This window comes from Poecilia reticulata, chromosome 19 (assembly GCF_904066995.2).
Source record: "Poecilia reticulata chromosome 19, P_reticulata-male-v2, whole genome shotgun sequence".
Taxonomy (NCBI): Eukaryota; Metazoa; Chordata; class Actinopteri; order Cyprinodontiformes; family Poeciliidae; genus Poecilia; species Poecilia reticulata.
This window is the reverse complement of record NC_088848.1, coordinates 4217076-4234641: the sequence shown is the minus strand read 5'-3', so window position 1 is coordinate 4234641 and position 17566 is coordinate 4217076. Positions and strand designations below refer to the sequence as shown.

At 38.5% G+C, this 17566-nt stretch overlaps 1 protein-coding gene across 9 annotated transcripts in view; it reads left to right on the top strand.

The window, feature by feature from the left end:
- The first annotated feature begins 5835 nt into the window (after positions 1-5835).
- The window catches only part of afap1l2 (actin filament associated protein 1-like 2), a 55545-nt gene continuing 43814 nt past the window's right edge, over positions 5836-17566 (top strand). For 5 of the 9 annotated variants that reach the window (XM_081600480.1, XM_081600478.1, XM_081600479.1 and 2 more), the window contains exon 1: positions 5836-6049. In XM_081600480.1, coding sequence (XP_081456606.1) covers positions 6034-6049 — 16 coding nt within the window. In that variant the 5' untranslated portion in view covers positions 5836-6033. The remainder of the gene's footprint in view (positions 6050-17566) is intronic. The other 4 variants (XM_081600485.1, XM_081600484.1, XM_081600483.1 and 1 more) reach the window with 1 other exon arrangement.

Sequence of the window (17566 nt, the reverse complement as noted above, 5' to 3'; positions counted from 1 at the left end):
CAAATTAAGTTTCTGTTCCTTCATGTACTTAAAGCTCTTTTAACTACATTCTGTTTGATTAATGCTAAACAATTAAATTTGCCTTATCCTTCCAAACAGGAGAATTGAATCACTTTGTCTCTTTCTCTGTCGTGTCAAATATTCAGATATAGGAAAAGCATTGATTGTTGTTATATTTGTCGTGTCTCAACTCGTTTTCAACTTGTTCTGCTCTCTGTCTTGTTTTCCTCCCCTGGTTATATTAAATAAAAATGTGGAGTAGGAGTAGTTAGCTGTTTCACCTGCAGATGGCAATGTTGCACAGTGCCACTAAGGGTACAATCACACTTCACGAAGTAAAAACACCTTAGAAGAAAACACGAAAAATATATACTTTTATTTAATTTAATAACTACGTAATTATATCTATTAAATAAGTTCTCTAAAAACAAAAAAGATGCCTAAAAGTACTTTACCTTAAACTATAAGAGTCTGCCGAGAAGCTTCACTCAGTGCAAACTTTTCATTTGGCGATTTATATATATTTACATCATAGGAAATTTTATACATTCATGTAAATGGTTATTTTCTCCAGGGTGATCATATTTCAGAAGTTAGCATTTGAAGATGTCAGACCAAGAATTTTCTTACCACACCTAACACTTTGAATTCTGAAGAACCACTGTTAAAGCGTTTTCCACAGAGCCTGCTGTTGACCAGATCACACCTTAACTAAAAATAATCACACTTTGGCTTATCAGTCCCCATCTTGAGCCACTGGAGAATGTGCAGGTGCATGCATCACTTTTATTTTATTTCCTAAATTAAACAGCAGCCGCTGGATGCATGCATCACTTTTGCATGCATTGGTTCAGGACAGTGGATTTCACCATTCTAAAGGTAGCATACCCTGTGTATTCTTGGTCTAAATGTTATTAGGAGTACAGGAAGGTGCTGTAGAGTCAGTGAGTTTTTCCTTTTTTGTTATGTTTTTGGGGGGATGAGGGTGTGTTTCCACATGAAAGCACATGGTTTGGGCTACATTTATTTGTGATGACAACAGAGATGGGAAGTCTTTGTTTAGGGGAGTCAGACGCTCCATTATGTGTCTCTGCTTATGTGTGCAAACAAAGGGGAGAGCCTCAAATTAAACAGGGATTGGTGTTATTTCGGAGTTGACCTTTTTCACCTCTGATTCACAGCTGAGGAATGCTTTTTGTCCGATCCTAGAGTCTGCACCTTCAACAGCTTTGTTCACCTCAACTGTCTGTTTTCACCATTTCTCAACACTTAGCAGTCTCTTTTTTTCTCACCTACTTACAATTCACTTGCAAAAATGTCCTTAAGCAGCCTAATATGAACGCAAAAGATGTCTAAGTTCCAGCCCAGACAGAGCTCTCCATGGGACTGCACAAAAGGAATTCCCCTGCTGGATTAACAGGGCCGTTCTTCAGCAGTGGGCTCACAGACAAAGAAAGAGCGGAGGCAAGAAAGTCCAGACCACCCTGGTTTTCACATCTTGCTGAGCCATCATCCTGCCTGACTCACATTTGCCTTTCACTCAAGCCTTTAGAACAAGGAGTAGAAAAACTTGACATCATCTGCCGACCTTCTCTGACTAAAGGTGAAATCTCCCCAAAGATAGAACTTCAATTAATCCAGGACAGATAAAAAGACAAAAAAAATCTGTATTTTCAAGCTGCAAAGAAAAATCCAGATGGAACCAGCTTGAATGAAACGGTTTTGGGAAATATTCAGGTCACAGGGTGATATCTAACCAAGGTACTTGACGAATCTTCCGAGGATGGGGTTTTATTTTCACCTTTTCGCCTTTAATTTTCTTTCAGATGATTACATTAGTAATACACAAAACATCATACAGTTATCTTGGATGCAGAGACTCTTCAGTATGACCCCTGTCACTAAAACATCCCCTAAATAAACTGGGGTGCTTGTAGGAACTCCAGAAGAATGAGCATCTTCATTCATTCATTAGTATGAAACTAAACAACTAAAGCTCATGATGTAGAGCTAAAAATCACTTTTCATTGTGAGGATAAAACAGTAAGTTCACAGGTGAATCCATTATCCTGTTCAACAGCTGTAAAAGCTCAGTGAAGCTATGGCCCAATTTAATGGAGTCGATTTTGTTTTTCTACTAAGATGAGAAAAACAATGATTTTTCACTTTTGTGGATCTTAGAAACAGCGGTTGGATTCATCAAAGTCCAGATTCTACCACTTGCACCACATTCTTCATTCAGCTGTATCAAAGTCTCTGTTTGGCTTAATGTACAGTTTGGATCTTTCTGGTGTGCATTGTTATATAGCGTGTCATATGGACAGAGCTTTCTAGAAGGATCACTAAACAGGAAGTTGGAGCACCTTCCTGTTATCTTCCAGGTAATACAGCTTCGTCCCACAACCAACAAACATGATTTCTGGGTTAACTGCAGATTCTAAAAATGCCATTTAGTTTGAGTGTGTTCATATATGAACTGTCTGTTGTCGCTTTAACTTTGATGGACAAGCAATGTGCCCAAGATATACCATGGTTATTGTCAATCAGTAACTGGAGAAAGTCAAAGAGACTCTGCAAACTCTGTGCTGGTATGTAAAACACAAGATAGTATCAGTGGGTCTGTGTTTATGTTCCCATCTACGGTTTAACAGGTAAGCTGATGGCGAAAGTTTTGAAAATGTAATGACTTTGTGCACACTCTTCAATGATTTCCTGTCTTCTTTCCTGAGTGGTCTGTTCTTGTTCAGCCACTTCCTCTTGAACTTTTTACTTGTATGCTGCAGTTATAACTAAAACCTTGCAGAAAAGACAGCAGACAACATTTCCTGTCTTTGTAATATATCGGCAGGATTTTATGTTGTTTATTTGGTTGAGACTTATTTCTTTTCCTGAAGACCTCTTTGCACAGCTTATTAGCTATCGCTACATTAAATCTGTTGATATACTTCTTTTTATCCATGTTTTGATTGTCTTCTATTTCTTGAATCATGTGTACGCCATCTGTTTCCAAACTCAAGCAGCTGAGTGTGTCTGTTCTCATCAGAAAGAGAAACATTTTGATTTTAAATAACTCATGCACCTCTTCTCCTTGAGTCATTAAGCGGCATTAGATTACATCATATCGTCAGATCTACCTGTGTGTGGCCTTTTTTTTTTTTTTTTTTTTGGGTGTGAGTTCATCATTTGAAATGCAGCTCTGACCAAACCACAGGAATTATCCTTGTCTGAGCTGCTAAAATTAAAAAGTTAACCACATGTTGTGCATTGGCGTGCACGTGCCCTCTCCCTCCTTAAATACCGGTTACACTGACTGCCTTGTAAAAAAAAAGAGGAAACACTGGGATCCATGTCATGCGTTTTAATCATCCGCTGGAGTGTGTTTTGTTGCTTGACATTCCTCTCATACCTCCACCCGGTCACAGTTCTCCCACAGGGGTGCTGAATTGTGAAGGTACTTTAATTTTCTGTAAAAGACAAGGAAAGAGTTTGGAGTCTTTTTTTAAATGGTAAATATATGTGTTTGGGAATGAAACAGATGCTCAATATCTTTCACTAAAAAGACTTAGAATAACTCATTTCTTCTAGCTTTTTTCTAAAACAAAAAAAATCAGTTTTGCAAATGAAAACAAGGAAAAGTCGTTTAACTTTTGAACAAATTAGTCTATGTAAATATTAATCCAACTCATTTTAGATCTACTGAAGTTGCTATTAGCTGCTTCTACACAGTAAAAATGCTGGTGTTGAATTAACACCCAAAAGTGTCTATATGTGTCCAAGTCAGCAGGTGTTAAAGTAACACTTTTGAAAGTGTTAAAAGATTGACACCAATTTTTTTGTTAAATTAACATTGATCTATAATACTGAAATGGGTTTAAGAAAAGTTAAACTTTCCATTTCTGTGTATTCTGTGTATGTATTTTGAATATTTTCCACTGGATTTGATTAATATTGACACTTTGTGGGTCAATTATTAACTTTTTTAACACCACACTACACTGGTGTTACTTTTAATATATTTTAACACTAACACCGTCGTATGTTAATGTGACACTCTGTATAGTGTCTGTTGCTGAATTTAACACCAGATGACTTGGACACATATAGACACTTTTGGGTGTTAATTCAACACTGGCATTTTTACTGCGTATAGCTCCTAGAAGTCACAGATAACTTGCTTTACTAACTATGCGTAAGCATCTGCACATTTATAGATGCTTTTTCAGGACACCAAAATGTTGAATGTCATCAGCCAAACGGGTTTATTATATCATGAAATCATTTTTGAAAGTTCAAGTTCAAGACACATCAAGGTCTTCTAACACGTAGAAGCAAGATACCTGTCTGACAACATGAAGGAAATCTCAAAGCTTGATCTAAAGAAATTCAAAAACAGGCTATAAACAGTCATTAATATCTCTCAGTGTGGGATAGTTTGCAAAACCCTTTCCTTGGCGTTCCTTGGTGACTGTACTGAACCACAGTGACATCTATTTCAAACTAACGTAAAAATGACAATTGGCAAAAGTTCCAAGGAGTGGCTGCCTACCAAAATAACTTCAAGAGTGCATTAACAATTCATCTAGGAGGTCACAAAATAATTCAAAGAAAGAGACTGGGCACACATTGCATCCATGGGAGGGTTCCAAGGCCAAAGAACACAAAGACCCTTCACATTTGCCAAAAGCCACTTGATGATCCCAAGGACCTTTGAAAATAAATATGCTGTGGACAAAGGGGACAAAAGTGGAACTTTTGGGGAGATGTGGTTTCCGCTACGCTTGGTGTAAAACAAAACAGCACTTCAGGGGGAAATTAAAGTGAAAGGGTTAGACGAAATTTAGTGGCAGGGTGATGAATAACTTCACAAATTGGATGGAAACGTTGTACTCTCAAACAGAAACGCTGGAGGAGAATGTCTGTAATATTCACCTCAAGTGCCAAGCAGCAAAACGAACAGGACCTTTGTCAGACAACAGTTTATAACTGTATATAATCTACATGAACCATGTAAATGGACAAAGTCAAATATGTTGAGTTGAGTCAGAGTCTCAAAAATGTCCAGGGCTTAAAATTGCCATTCATGGGAAGCAGTGTTTTGGTTAGTGGAAGGTGCAAACAACTGAGAAAAAGCACAGTGGTTGTTAGCCAAGGTCTTTATTACAGCTTAACAAAACAACTTTTAAAAATCCTCCTAAGAGCCTATCCAGTCTTCCACCTTCTACAAATTTGTGTAGCTTTGTTTTAGACGTTTCTCGTGTTGTTTGTTGTTGCTCCTACCTTTGATAGCAAACCTACATATCCTTCTAATTCAGTCCATAACAAAATTGGCAGCTATATTTATTTTTGTTTTGTTTTGTTGTCTTTTTTTCTTTTGAGAAGTAGTCAGTAAAGAAGTGGTCTGTTGGCAGATATGTTGGCAAAGTTGCGAAATTAGAAACACAGCATGCTTCGTTTTATAGTCCTTGAGATGATTGTGCCTTCTGTGATGTCATTAATACTTACTGGTATTTGTCTTCATTGTGTTTTATTTAACAAAACCTTGTATCTGATAAGTCGTTAGGAAGCAATATGTATATTTTTTGTAAAAGCTTATTATTTGAAAAGTGCATCAGGCAGTGTTCTTTATAAACTAGATTTTTAATGTTAAACGCTCTTTAACACATTTTTATCAATGAATGCAGTCGATTAAATCCTGGTAAAAACCTGAATGACTCCGACGAGGATCACCACAGTGAGTGAAAAGACGATCTTTTGTCTTTCTGTCTGGATGGTGCAGACTGGGTGGAGGAGGAGGAGGAGGAGGAGGAGGAGGAGGAGGTGGTGCGGCACAGAAAATGATTAGGGAGAAGTTAGTGGGACGCGCTCTTCTGCGTCTCCACAGTCTGAGTGCAGTTCAGTCAGTCAGCCTTGTGCCTGAACAGCACCGGGAGGTTTCGGGTCCCATCTTCACTCAGAAACTTTTCGGACTGTTTTTATTTTTGTTTTTCGTTGCATGTTAGGAGCAAAACGGGGGCGACGCGCGAACGTTTCTGAATGGAGAAGCACAAAGGTAGGTGGCGGTTTTAGGAGTTTGCATGAAAGCGTTGACTTGCTGGGTCAATTTGAGTCGAGTTGCGGACAAAGATTTCTCATCAACTCTGTGAAGAAGTGGTTGCACTAGACTCTCCGCGATTCTGGCTGTACATTCACGAAAGCAACATGGCATTTCTTAATTTGAGTGCAGTCGTGTAAAACGATGCCGCAGCTGCATTTTGAAGCGTTTTCAGGTGTGTTGACTGTATTTTAATGGGCTTGTCTGCCGAGCTCCGTTCGTTTGGCATCTGCCAACACCTGTCAGTCAAAGCACTCCACTTTATGGTAAGCCGTTTATGTAAATATTCCAAATCCCTATGAGATGGCCAATTTACCAACAGAAGGGACAACACTCCACTAGCCCAGGGGTGTCCAAACTGTGGCCCATGGACCATGTGTGGCTCGGGAAATTATTTTGTGCGGTCGGTAAAGGTAAAGAGTTGACCTGTCAGTACATTGAGGAGGAATGTAAAATGTTAAACATAACACGAAGTATTATACTTTATATGTTAACTGAGCCTTTTTTTTTACTTTCATTTTAATTTCACAGTAATTTAGGACCACACATTTTTTTCCTGATTTGAGTTGGCCCATTTTAATATTTTTTGGTAAATATTGCAGCTGTTTTGAAAAGAGAGTGACCTAGATTCTATTTAGCTGACCTGTATAGAAAATTAGGACTCTGCAAAATTGTGGCAAATAGTTTTATTTCTTTTAAAATGGCATACATTCAGGACCTCTTATCAATGTTTTTGATCTACAATGAGTTATGGGTCTATTTTCTCCAAGAATCAAATTATGTTGTTTCTTTTAATTATTGTGATTCGTTTTCTTTCCTGCAAAATAATAAAAAAAATTACAATATAATAATCTTTGTATTTTATGCCCTTTCAACTTTGTGATTTTGGCCCATGTGGCAGAATGTTTCTCACACTACTTCAATACTTTTCTGTACATGCTAAAACACTCTGACTAGTATGACATTTTTTTACCAGTTAGTGGCATTTTCATCCAACTAGTAGAGGTAAAAGTCCTCTTAGCAAGTTAGTTATTTGACACAAGACTTATTGGTTGCGGGAAATGTAATACCACATCGTAAAAAGTTGCCCTAATTCACAGATTAGTTCACAACTGATGTTCAAATATGCAGACCGCTGAACTGGTATGACATAACACGTAAAGTAGTTTCTAGAATCTAAAAGCTCACGACTTGACTAGTTATAACCTTTAAGACAAAAATCTAAATTAACATGTATTTTAAAGCTCTATTTAATGATGAGACAAAGGTAGGTGAACACTCTGCCTTACTCGTAAGCTAGTTACCATCATCTAGTAAGACCAAAAATGTGTCAACAGGTGTCAAAACTACTGTGCATTTTGTGGTGTTAGTTGTCAACTAGTTAGGTCGTTGGTGCCCAAAGTCGGTCCTGGAGGGCCGGCATCCTGCATGTTTTAGCTCTCTCTCTGGTGGTAGTAACAACCTCCTCAGCATGTCGGTGTTCTTCTTTGACCTTCTAATGAGACATCATTGTCAGATTAGTTGACTAGTGCACAAATGTAAGGACCAAGAGTGAACTCAGATCCAGAATTTGTATAAACTGGTAAACATGTTGGTGTTTATTGCCAGCTTGTTAACAAGTAGGCCATGGTCAACAATTACATTGGTCTAGTCATCAGCTAGTGTGTCAAAAAGCCCACAGTTTGGGACTGGAGCAGCAATTTTACTTCTACTACTTGCATTAAAGTAATCAAAAGGGTCACTGGTTAGTTTTCTTTAACTAGAACAGCTAGATATTAAACTGGTGTTTAAAAATGTTCAACTAGTAGAGAAGAAATCAGAAATAGTAGGACAAAATGACTGTTGATGTCAAGGGTACTCAGTATTTACACAAATGGTTTGCCATACAGCTTCACATCAAACCTCTGTTTCCCTTGGAGAACATTATGCATCTCAGTGGGGTTTGCAAAATGGCTTATATTGTGGCCACGGATGAATTCCAAAAGCTCCAAGATCCATTCTCACAGCATTCCTTAAATTCCTGTGGCTATTTGTTCATTAAGGATAAGCAATGGAAATCTAATACTTCCCTATTAACAGTTGAGTTTGGACCAAATGACATTAGAGCCCTTAGTACGCTAGTGCATTTGTACATGTGTATACAGGAACATATTTTGTTATGCTTTGCAGTAATTCCATAAGTTTAAAGTTAAAGGGATCCGTTATGGACCCCCTGCTTGTTCTGGTCCAGATGGGCAGCAGAAGCAACTTCCTCAAACCGGGAACAATAGCCACCAGTCAAACCGAGATGGGATCAGCAAAATTTGAAAGAAAACAGTCTTGCAGCCACATTCCTGTTCACCAGCTGACCAGATTGCTCAGTCTATTTACTCCCACACTCTCTCAGAGTAAATAGTTCATGTTGCAGGAACCCAAAGTCAGAGGGGCTTTGTGTATGTTTTCCTGTGAAGGCCTTTAATTGTCAACACAGGCTCGGTATTGGTCATTGATCTGCTGATCAAATGGGTGAGTAATATTTGCTTGTATGAAGAATTCAAGGTTCCTATGAAAAGTTATCAGATGGAATGGCTAAGCTAACGGATATTAACCTAATTTGTATGAAGCAAGTACCACTTCTGTATCATCTTTTCATTCTGTGATCTACGTGTTCTTTACGCCTGGCAAGTCAACTGAACATTGAAGTAAATCTACCAATATTACACCCCAGATCCACATCAACAAGTAGTAAAAACCCACAACAACTATAAACTGTTGGAACTAATGTGGGATTGTGGAACAAGTGAGATGTAATAACATGAAGCAAATCAAAGGGAGCACCAGCAAACCAAAACCATAGGACAATAATCGGTTGTTTTTCTGATCTGAGAAAGCTGTTGGTCAATATAATCTGGGGCAGATAATAACATGTTGAGGATGTCACACAACAGGTTTTCTTGTTTTTAAGGGATTCAGTGCTTTTAAATACTCTGAATGAGCTCACGTGCATCTCACACATCTTGCTCAAGTAAATGGTGCAACTTTTTAGCCACACCCTCTTGGTTTGTAACCCACGCTGCACAATCAGAAAACAAATACAGACTGTGATCTCCATGGATCGATTTGAATAATACGAAAAAACTAAGGCACGTACGGTGGGAATATCATGGCTCCGTTTTAATTTTCTTAAATTTAGTTATTTTTCTGTTTGCTGGATAGCTGCAGTATAACAACGTGGTACTTTCAATTATTCTTCCATTGTCAGTGAAGATTATCTCTGAATTACCACATGCTGTCGTCATCACATTTCATTAAAAGATGCACTGTAATAAAAAATAAAAATAAAGGAGAGTTTGACAGTTTGTGGTAGTTCTTGATGAGGGACTACGTTCAGTTTAAGTGATGGCGCTTTCACACTGCAGTGTTTTTGGTCCTGTTTAAATGGACCAGAGTGGAGAACATCTCCACTCTGGTCTGAACAAAACAAGCGACCTAACGCCTGCCTTCATGGCTGGGTCTTGTTTCACTTACAAGTAAACCCTGGTGTGGCTTACATGATGCTAATCAACTATCTAGTAAAACCAAGAAAGACAGTAAACCAAAGGGATAAACTATGATTTACAGACATGTTGACTTTTAAATCTTTACAAACTGTCGCTTTGTGTCTGTGCAACTAACGGAGCATCTTCCCTCGCTGCTTCTTGTCGCCCCAACAGACGGCTGCTGCGACCACATCCAATTGTTCTGTGGCTTAGTTTAACAGTTACCCAAATTAATAAAAAGTTTGAAAAAAAAAACAGGCTGGTAAAATCCTGATTTAATTTAAACACGTTAACTGACAAACTCTTCCCTCATGTTATTTAATGACGTTTTAAGATGACGTTTATATTCCCTAATATTTGAAATACTACTTTTTGTGTTTGCTGTACTCGTATCACGTTTGATACTTAGTCAAAAAAAACGAAGAATAATCTGTAATTAGGCAAATACTTTTACACAGCACAACGTACTGGTTGCTAATTAAGTCCCAAAACAACAACTGCAATATCTCAGTGTGCGAGTGTTTGGTTGACGCATAGCCACAATAAAAAAAATAGAAATACGGTCTTCTTCTCAGCAGATGTCATCACCTGAGAGCTAAAGGTTAGAAGGGAGCTTTAACAGCACTCATTTACTGACAGCTGGGCCGTTTGTCTGTGACCACGGACTGACATTTAAATCTGGGTCAAATTGCATGTGTAGAACTGGAATGTAATTGATTGGCAGTCGGAGTGACGCTGGAAGTTCTGCACCTGCGAGTCCCAGGCTGCAGAGAAAGAACGGGTGTGTTTCAGCTGACGTAAGGAATGGACTGTGCTTGTTTGGCAGCTATAAGCAGCAGCAACACATTAAATCAGACGCTAAGAACTCCAGGCAGTTTGTAAAAGAGGTACAGTAAAGGGAAACCTGGGTGATCTCATGTAGGCTGGTGAGAAGGAAAGAACTGTTCAGTAGGTTTGATATGCTCTGTGTTTCTGGAACCTGATTTATGCAGCTGTTTCCTGATAGCGCTCGATTCCCATCCTTTTCTCAGGGAACCAGATGAAATTAGTGACAGCACCTGCAGTTTTGTTTGAACCAACTGACCTCGTGACACAGGCTTATCGTTGGTTTAGTGTTTTATTGTCCAATTACAGGCTTCTCTGCTGACATTACATAGCATGAGAACCTTCATATTAAAACAGAAATTTAAAACGATAAACCATAAAACCTTAAACTTATGATTTTGCACATCATTTAGATTTGGATACCTGGACTTGTTTAGAATAATTAACAGCTACTGATTTTAGTTTTAAGTTATATTTTCAATTGCATGTTGCTAATCCCGCCTTTTTCACTATTCTACTCTTCGGACAATGAGGTTGTGGTTTTAGTTGTTCTGCTCACATTGCTAGCCTGCTTCATAGAGCAGAAAGAGTCATCCAGAAAGTTTTTTGGTAGCTTATTAAAATAACTTTGAGCTGTTTAATGGTATAAAGATTAACTGATTTGGTCTTTGTTAGATTCTGAAATTATTTAAAGTACTTACCACCTTAATATTTTACTATTTTTATTGCTTTAACAAATCGATCATCAACAAAGTCTCTATTTTGACAGAAAAAAACCCAAAAAACTTTTAAGTCGAGATTAAAAACTGATTTGTACAAAATGACAATTGAAGAAAAACTACGTAACAGAGAATAAGTGCTTGGATAAATATTCACCCTCCCTTTAAGATGACTGACCTCATTTGTCAGAGTTCTAGTCAATTAGTGTTAGTAGTCTCTCAATGAGTTTAATGGAGATCCCCTGAGTGCAGTGACACCTGTGTCTGGAAGGTTGATTCATGGTTAATCAGTATTTCTTGCTACAACTGCAGCATGAAGACTAAATAACACTCCAATCAAATAAAAGAAAAAGTTACTGAAGACTGGAGGAAAACGTTCTCGATAAAACATTTTGTACTTTCTTGTTCTAATAAGGGGGGCTGTAAGGGGCTGCACAGTGGCGCAGTTGATAGAGCTGTTGCCTTGCAGCAAGAAGGTTCTGGGTTCGATTCCCGGCCCCGGTCTTCCTGCATGGAGTTTGCATGTTCTCCCTGTGCATGCGTGGGTTTTCTCTGGGTACTCTGGCTTCCTCCCACAGTCCAAAAACATGACTGTTAGGTTAATTGGCCTCTCCAAATTATTCCTAGGTGTGTGTGTGTGTGTGTGTGTGTGTGCATGTTTGTTTGTCCTGTGTGTCTCTGTGTTGCCCTGCGACAGACTGGGTTAGGTTGAAGAGTTAAGCCCCCTGTAGCTTTACAAGATGGGGTGAGAAGCATTAGTATTTGAGGCTAAGAGTTTCCGCTATCATCATTGCACAATGTAGCAAATCAGTTATTTGCATGCATGAATGCAGCTGCAGTAAAACAAGGGCTGTCATGCTGCGCTTCTAGAAGGGAAAATGCTTATCAGATATGATGCTAACCTATTGCCTCTCAGTGTCATGGCAGATTTCTCCTGATGGTGCTTCACTATTATGAGAGATGTTTTTGGTTTCACATCAGTTTTTATGCTGTGATGTCGGCGGCTGGGGTCTGTTATGACTTGGACAACAATGCCATAGTTCATCTTAAATCAGGGGTGTCAAACTTGATTTCATTTTGGGCCATGTCAGAAATCTGAACGAACTTAAAGGGTCAGTTATGCCAGAATGTGTTAGTAAAACCCATTAAGCTGTTAAAATATTAATAAATAGCTGTGATTGGACTTTGTGATTTGTGCTTTTTTTAAAAAATCAAAATCATAAATCTTGTGGTGCTAATTTAGAAATATTTGTAAAGAACTTTTATGATATTTGCTCTAATGTTTGATGTTAAATGTGACTTTTTATATCGATCACGGACTGTAACAGTCAATTAAACTCAATGTTTGTGACCAACTTTGAGAAAATGTTGTAATAAAACCAGAAAAATGTGGGGATTTGTTGATTTTGTGCAATTTTTACGTATTTCTGGAAAAAATAGAGGGACTTATTGATGTAATTTGAAGTCGAGAGGGCCACACAAAAAGCTACAGCGGGCAAGATTTGGCCCCCGGGCCTTGAGTTTGACACATTTATAACAATATTTAACCGTCAAATAGCCAGAATCACAATGGTCACATTATTTACAGTCCTGTACCATAAGGTCACGGGTTATTATGGCCATCAAAATCTGTGACCAGTGACCAGTGTGATCATGGCTATTTGAGGGTTAAATATTGTTATAAGTGTGATATGACTGTAATAAAGAGGTGGCAAAAACATTAAAAATCGTGTTAAAAACTACCAGAGCACTTAGAACCATTTCTTAATCGTTTAATGATTTATTAAACGGCCACAGTTGGTTTACATATTTTAATGACAGCACATAGGCATCCAATGCAATGGTCAGTCAAACAGTTTACAGAGTCAAATCCAAAGTAAAACATTATATTTTCTCCGTCAGTGCGATGGTAAGTAAGAAGCTGTGAAGTTTTCAATCCCAGCTGTATCAGTATTTACGCAGTTTACGTAAAAACTCTTCTTCTCGCTGATCTTCAAGACGTACCTGCGCTCTATCGCCCTCTGCAGTCACAGAAAATGATGAGTCACAGATTTTGATGCAACACCGGCACGGACTTTACTGTAGCACTACGTTTAAGCTGGTGGCGGCTCCTCCGTCACATGTGACTCAATAACAAATGTCTCAAGGTGTTTTCCAAGGTAAACAATCTTAACTTTTTTCTTTTTAGACTCATTATTGCATGTTTAGCTCAACTTTTTACAAACCAAGTTGTCTTGTTTTACTAGATAAAAAGTGACTGTCCATTTTTGCTGCCTGTTCAGAGTCACTGGGTACATCTTAGACTGGTTTCCAGTCCTGATAGAGTCAACACAACAAAACAGAAGAAAAATAACCATGCACACACTTATACACTTGAGTAACCATTTTTTTCACATCAACGTTAATGTTTTTGGCTGGTATAGCAGGAGAAGATCAAATGTTCAATCATATCTTCAAACCAGAGGAGAATCTCTTCGACAATTGTTGAAAAATTGATGAGAGCAGCAAACTCCTGCTGTCAAATTATATTCTACAGTTTTAGGATTTAGACTAAGCAAGCTATACCTTTTTTAAGAATTCTTGATGATAATATATTCTATCAGAATGTGTTGAGAAATGTATGGTAGCGTAAGACGTACTGCTTTGGTCTTCAAGTTCTTACTTATTCCAAGTATTCTGGCTTACAGACACAGTCTAAACTCCCTCTTAATGTTTACTGGAGACTTTACCTTGACCTTGGAGGTGAATGCTTGGTAATATTGCATTTGATTGCTTTGTTGGACTGTGATAGAATAGGGTGTACCCTGGGAAAGCCCATTGGCTGCTATTCGGGTCCAGTAATCCTGGGAAAATAACAAGACAAAGTTCCAATTCAAAATGAGTGGATGACCAGTGTACACTCCAGAAGATAGGACCAAGGTTAGAGCAGTCCTAAGGGGAAGCTATTCAGAAACCACAGGGAATTTGGTTGAAAAAAAGTGCAATTCAGCGCAGCACGACAACAGAACAGAGTCGGTGGGTCCAGTGGCTTCAACCCGCCATAAACTCAGCAGTGGTAGGCTTAGATGTAGACTGTCGTGGCTGAGAACGAGGTCCTCTGGTTCACTTGCATGTGTGTCATGGGATGAACTTGCCAACGGGGAGCGAGTTGAGCGTGGGTAATGCAGGAAGCCAAACTGGGTTGTAAAAATGATGAAAAGAAAGACAGCCCTCCTGCTTTATGGGAACGGGGAGCTCTGTGTGAGCTTGCTTGGCTCTTTTTGGCCTCGGGGTCTCCTCACTCTCGCTTGTTTTCGACACATCAAACGTGCCTTTGATTACTGGAAACAGTAGCTCCAAACTGGACATGTATTGTGTTTTCCTCTCAGCAGGTTCTCCTTTGACGAGAATGCTGCTCAGAGCAGGGTCTTACTCGTAATCACGTACATATGTACCCTTACTGACTCGTTCGCTTCCTGCTATTCCTCCAGTTACTTTTCTGTGGGGTGTTATCTGATTAGGAAGTTTTTCTTCTGTGGCTAGTTTCAATTTGTCTGCTTGCAGTCTGTAATTTTGTTTTTAAACCAATTGCCGTGGAGGTTTTTTAGGCTTCCCCTTTTGTTAAATCTGAAACTGCCCATCAAGGCACAGTGTGTCCTAGTTTAAAGGTAGCTGATGTTTTCGTACCTGCACACTCGTGCAGCATGTGCGTGCTTGAGTCTGCAACATTTGGAAAAGATGTTGATGGAAGGATGCAGACAGGGTGGTGGATTAGGAAGGAGATTTGGAACCACGCTGAGCCTCCCTCGCCTCATGACCCGAGGCTGACAGATTTTTCATTTCTGTCACTTTGTCAGCAAATAAATTGAGTGGGAGGAAGAGATAAACTTGTTTGTTTGCAGCAAATTTACTGCCACAAGGTGTTCATCAGTTTCTAACAATGTAGAGTGATGCAATAACTTCTTGAGGTAGTGCAAAGATCTCTAAACATTTAAAAATTATTGCATAAAAAACTTAGATAAATCAGTTCATAATTAACTTTTTTTTAAGTTCATCAGATTGTCAAGGAACTATGATTAATTGATTTTTGTTTGGTGCGTGTGTAAATATGACACAAAGATTTGTTTCTGTTAGCTTTTTTATCATTTATTTTTATTTTGAAAGATAAGGCAACATGCAATTCTAGGAAAGGAGAAGTGTGTTGAATCAGGAAATGGTAGCTGCTAGGAAATAACTGGATACAAACTTACCCACCTCCACTTTCAGAACAGTAATTTAAAAATAATAATCATTCTCCATCCATCCATTTTCTTTACACCCTTGTCCCTCAGTGGGGTCGGGAGGGTCGCTGGTGCCCATCTCCAGCTAGCGTACCGGGTGAGAGGTGGGGTCACCATGGACAGGTCACCAGTCTGTCGCAGGGCAACACAGAGACACACAACCATGCACACACACACCTAGGGGCAATTTGGAGAGGCCAATTAACCTGACAGTCATGTTTTTGGACTGTGGGAGGAAACCGGAGTACCCGGAGAAAACCCACGCATGCACAGGGAGAACATGCAAACTCCATGCAGAAAGACCGGGGCCGGGAATTGAACCCAGAACCTTCTTGCTGCAAGGCAACAGCTCTACCAACTGCACCACTGTGCAGCCCTAATAATCATTCTGATAAGGCTTATGCAAAGATCCATGTTGGAGATCCATGCTGGAGGACAGCTGTTTTACACTGTTTTCTACCTCGCAATATTGTGTTATTTGGGTGTAAAACAAAGAAGACGCTTTTGTAGGACATCAATTTCCATTCATGTTTGAAGTTAGTGTCCTACTTCTGCTGTACTCCTCTTCTGGAATTGCATGTATATTGGGATCAAGGGTGTGGAATTCACTGTGTTAAATTTTGTCAGGAGAGGTTACAAAACTATATTTATTTCCATATTGAATTCCATATTAAAGATATCCTACCATCTGTCAACTTAATCTCAATACTGCTGCTGTGCACATGTTACAGAATCTTTTGAGTGTTCAAAGAATCACACATCTGGATCTGGAGCCATGACAACAACATATGGGGTTTCCCAAATTGTTTAGAGGCACAGTAGTTTGAGTGTACATTAGGCCTCTGAAATCAAGGAAAGTTGTGATTTATACTGATATTAAGCAAATCCAATGCTGCTAATCCGAGAAATCCCAAAAATAGCTAACTAAAAGTGACATTTAATACAACTAGTTTCAACTGTATTTTAAATTAAACTGCAAAATTGTAAAGTATCAGGTCATCTTTCACCTAACACTTTGAAAGTGTCACGAAGCTTTAAAAATAAGTAAAAATAAGTAATTGCTTAAAACCTCAACTCGATAACTGTAAGTATTACAGGCAAAATGGGTTTTGCCATTTTGACCTCAGTAATCACAGTTGTCATCTTCAAACGAGTTGACTACCACTGCGGTCTAATTTTATATTAAAGATCACAGTTTTTAAGTCTTTTCTGTGATCTTTCATTAGTCAAACAAAGACTGTTTGGTCCTGCATTATCATATATATTTTCATCCATCCATTTTCTTGCACCCTTAGGAATTAATATTAGCTGTTCAAATTAAACATATAATTTATTTTTTTACACTTTGAGTTGTGAAAAACTGTGTAATGTCTTCTGTTACTACCTGTGAGTCTTAGTTCAGCTCAGATCTAAAGATACAACCTGAGCTGAATAAAGGAGATGATTCAAAAGCTGGAACAGAGGAAGTCTAAACAAAACAAATATGAAAAAGATGGTGGCAGGCTCCACAACTGATAGCCATCATTTTATTTGTAGGCAGTTTCTTCTGCATTTGTCGTTTCAAAACAAATTTGAAAGGGAGACCACATTCTTTTTTTTGACCAATTCAACCGTAAAGTGGTAGCCCAGATATTTTGAAAGATGGCTCTGCTAAAAGCGCTGAAACTTAAAAAAATATATTTCTAATGTTCAATGTTCAACTCAAATTAATGGCTAGTTAATTAAAGAAAGCTGAGTGAGAATTTGTAGCAGTGTGAGACAGGTGTCTGTGGCTGCAGCTGTAAACACTCATGACATTTGCGTGACGGAGCATGAACTCTGCCTGCTATCAAGGTGTGAATTTTTTGCGCATGTATGTAAACCACGTTACTTGCACAAACCTTTGAGAAGAGTTTATTCAAAGGGGAATTTCCGATGTGGTCAATAAGGCCTTACTATAAACATACCCTTAAAAATACATTTATGAATTTCCTAGTTACTGCAACGTGCTATTAAAAAAATGTCTTATTTTTATTTTATAAACATTCTATGGAATATTCTTGCTAAGACAGTGGTGCTTCTCAATAAATCATCGTTTTATTAACTTATTTTAGTAGTTCAGTTTAAAAAGTGCACCTCTGGAAAAACTTTAGAGTCCACTGCACTGAACCCCAT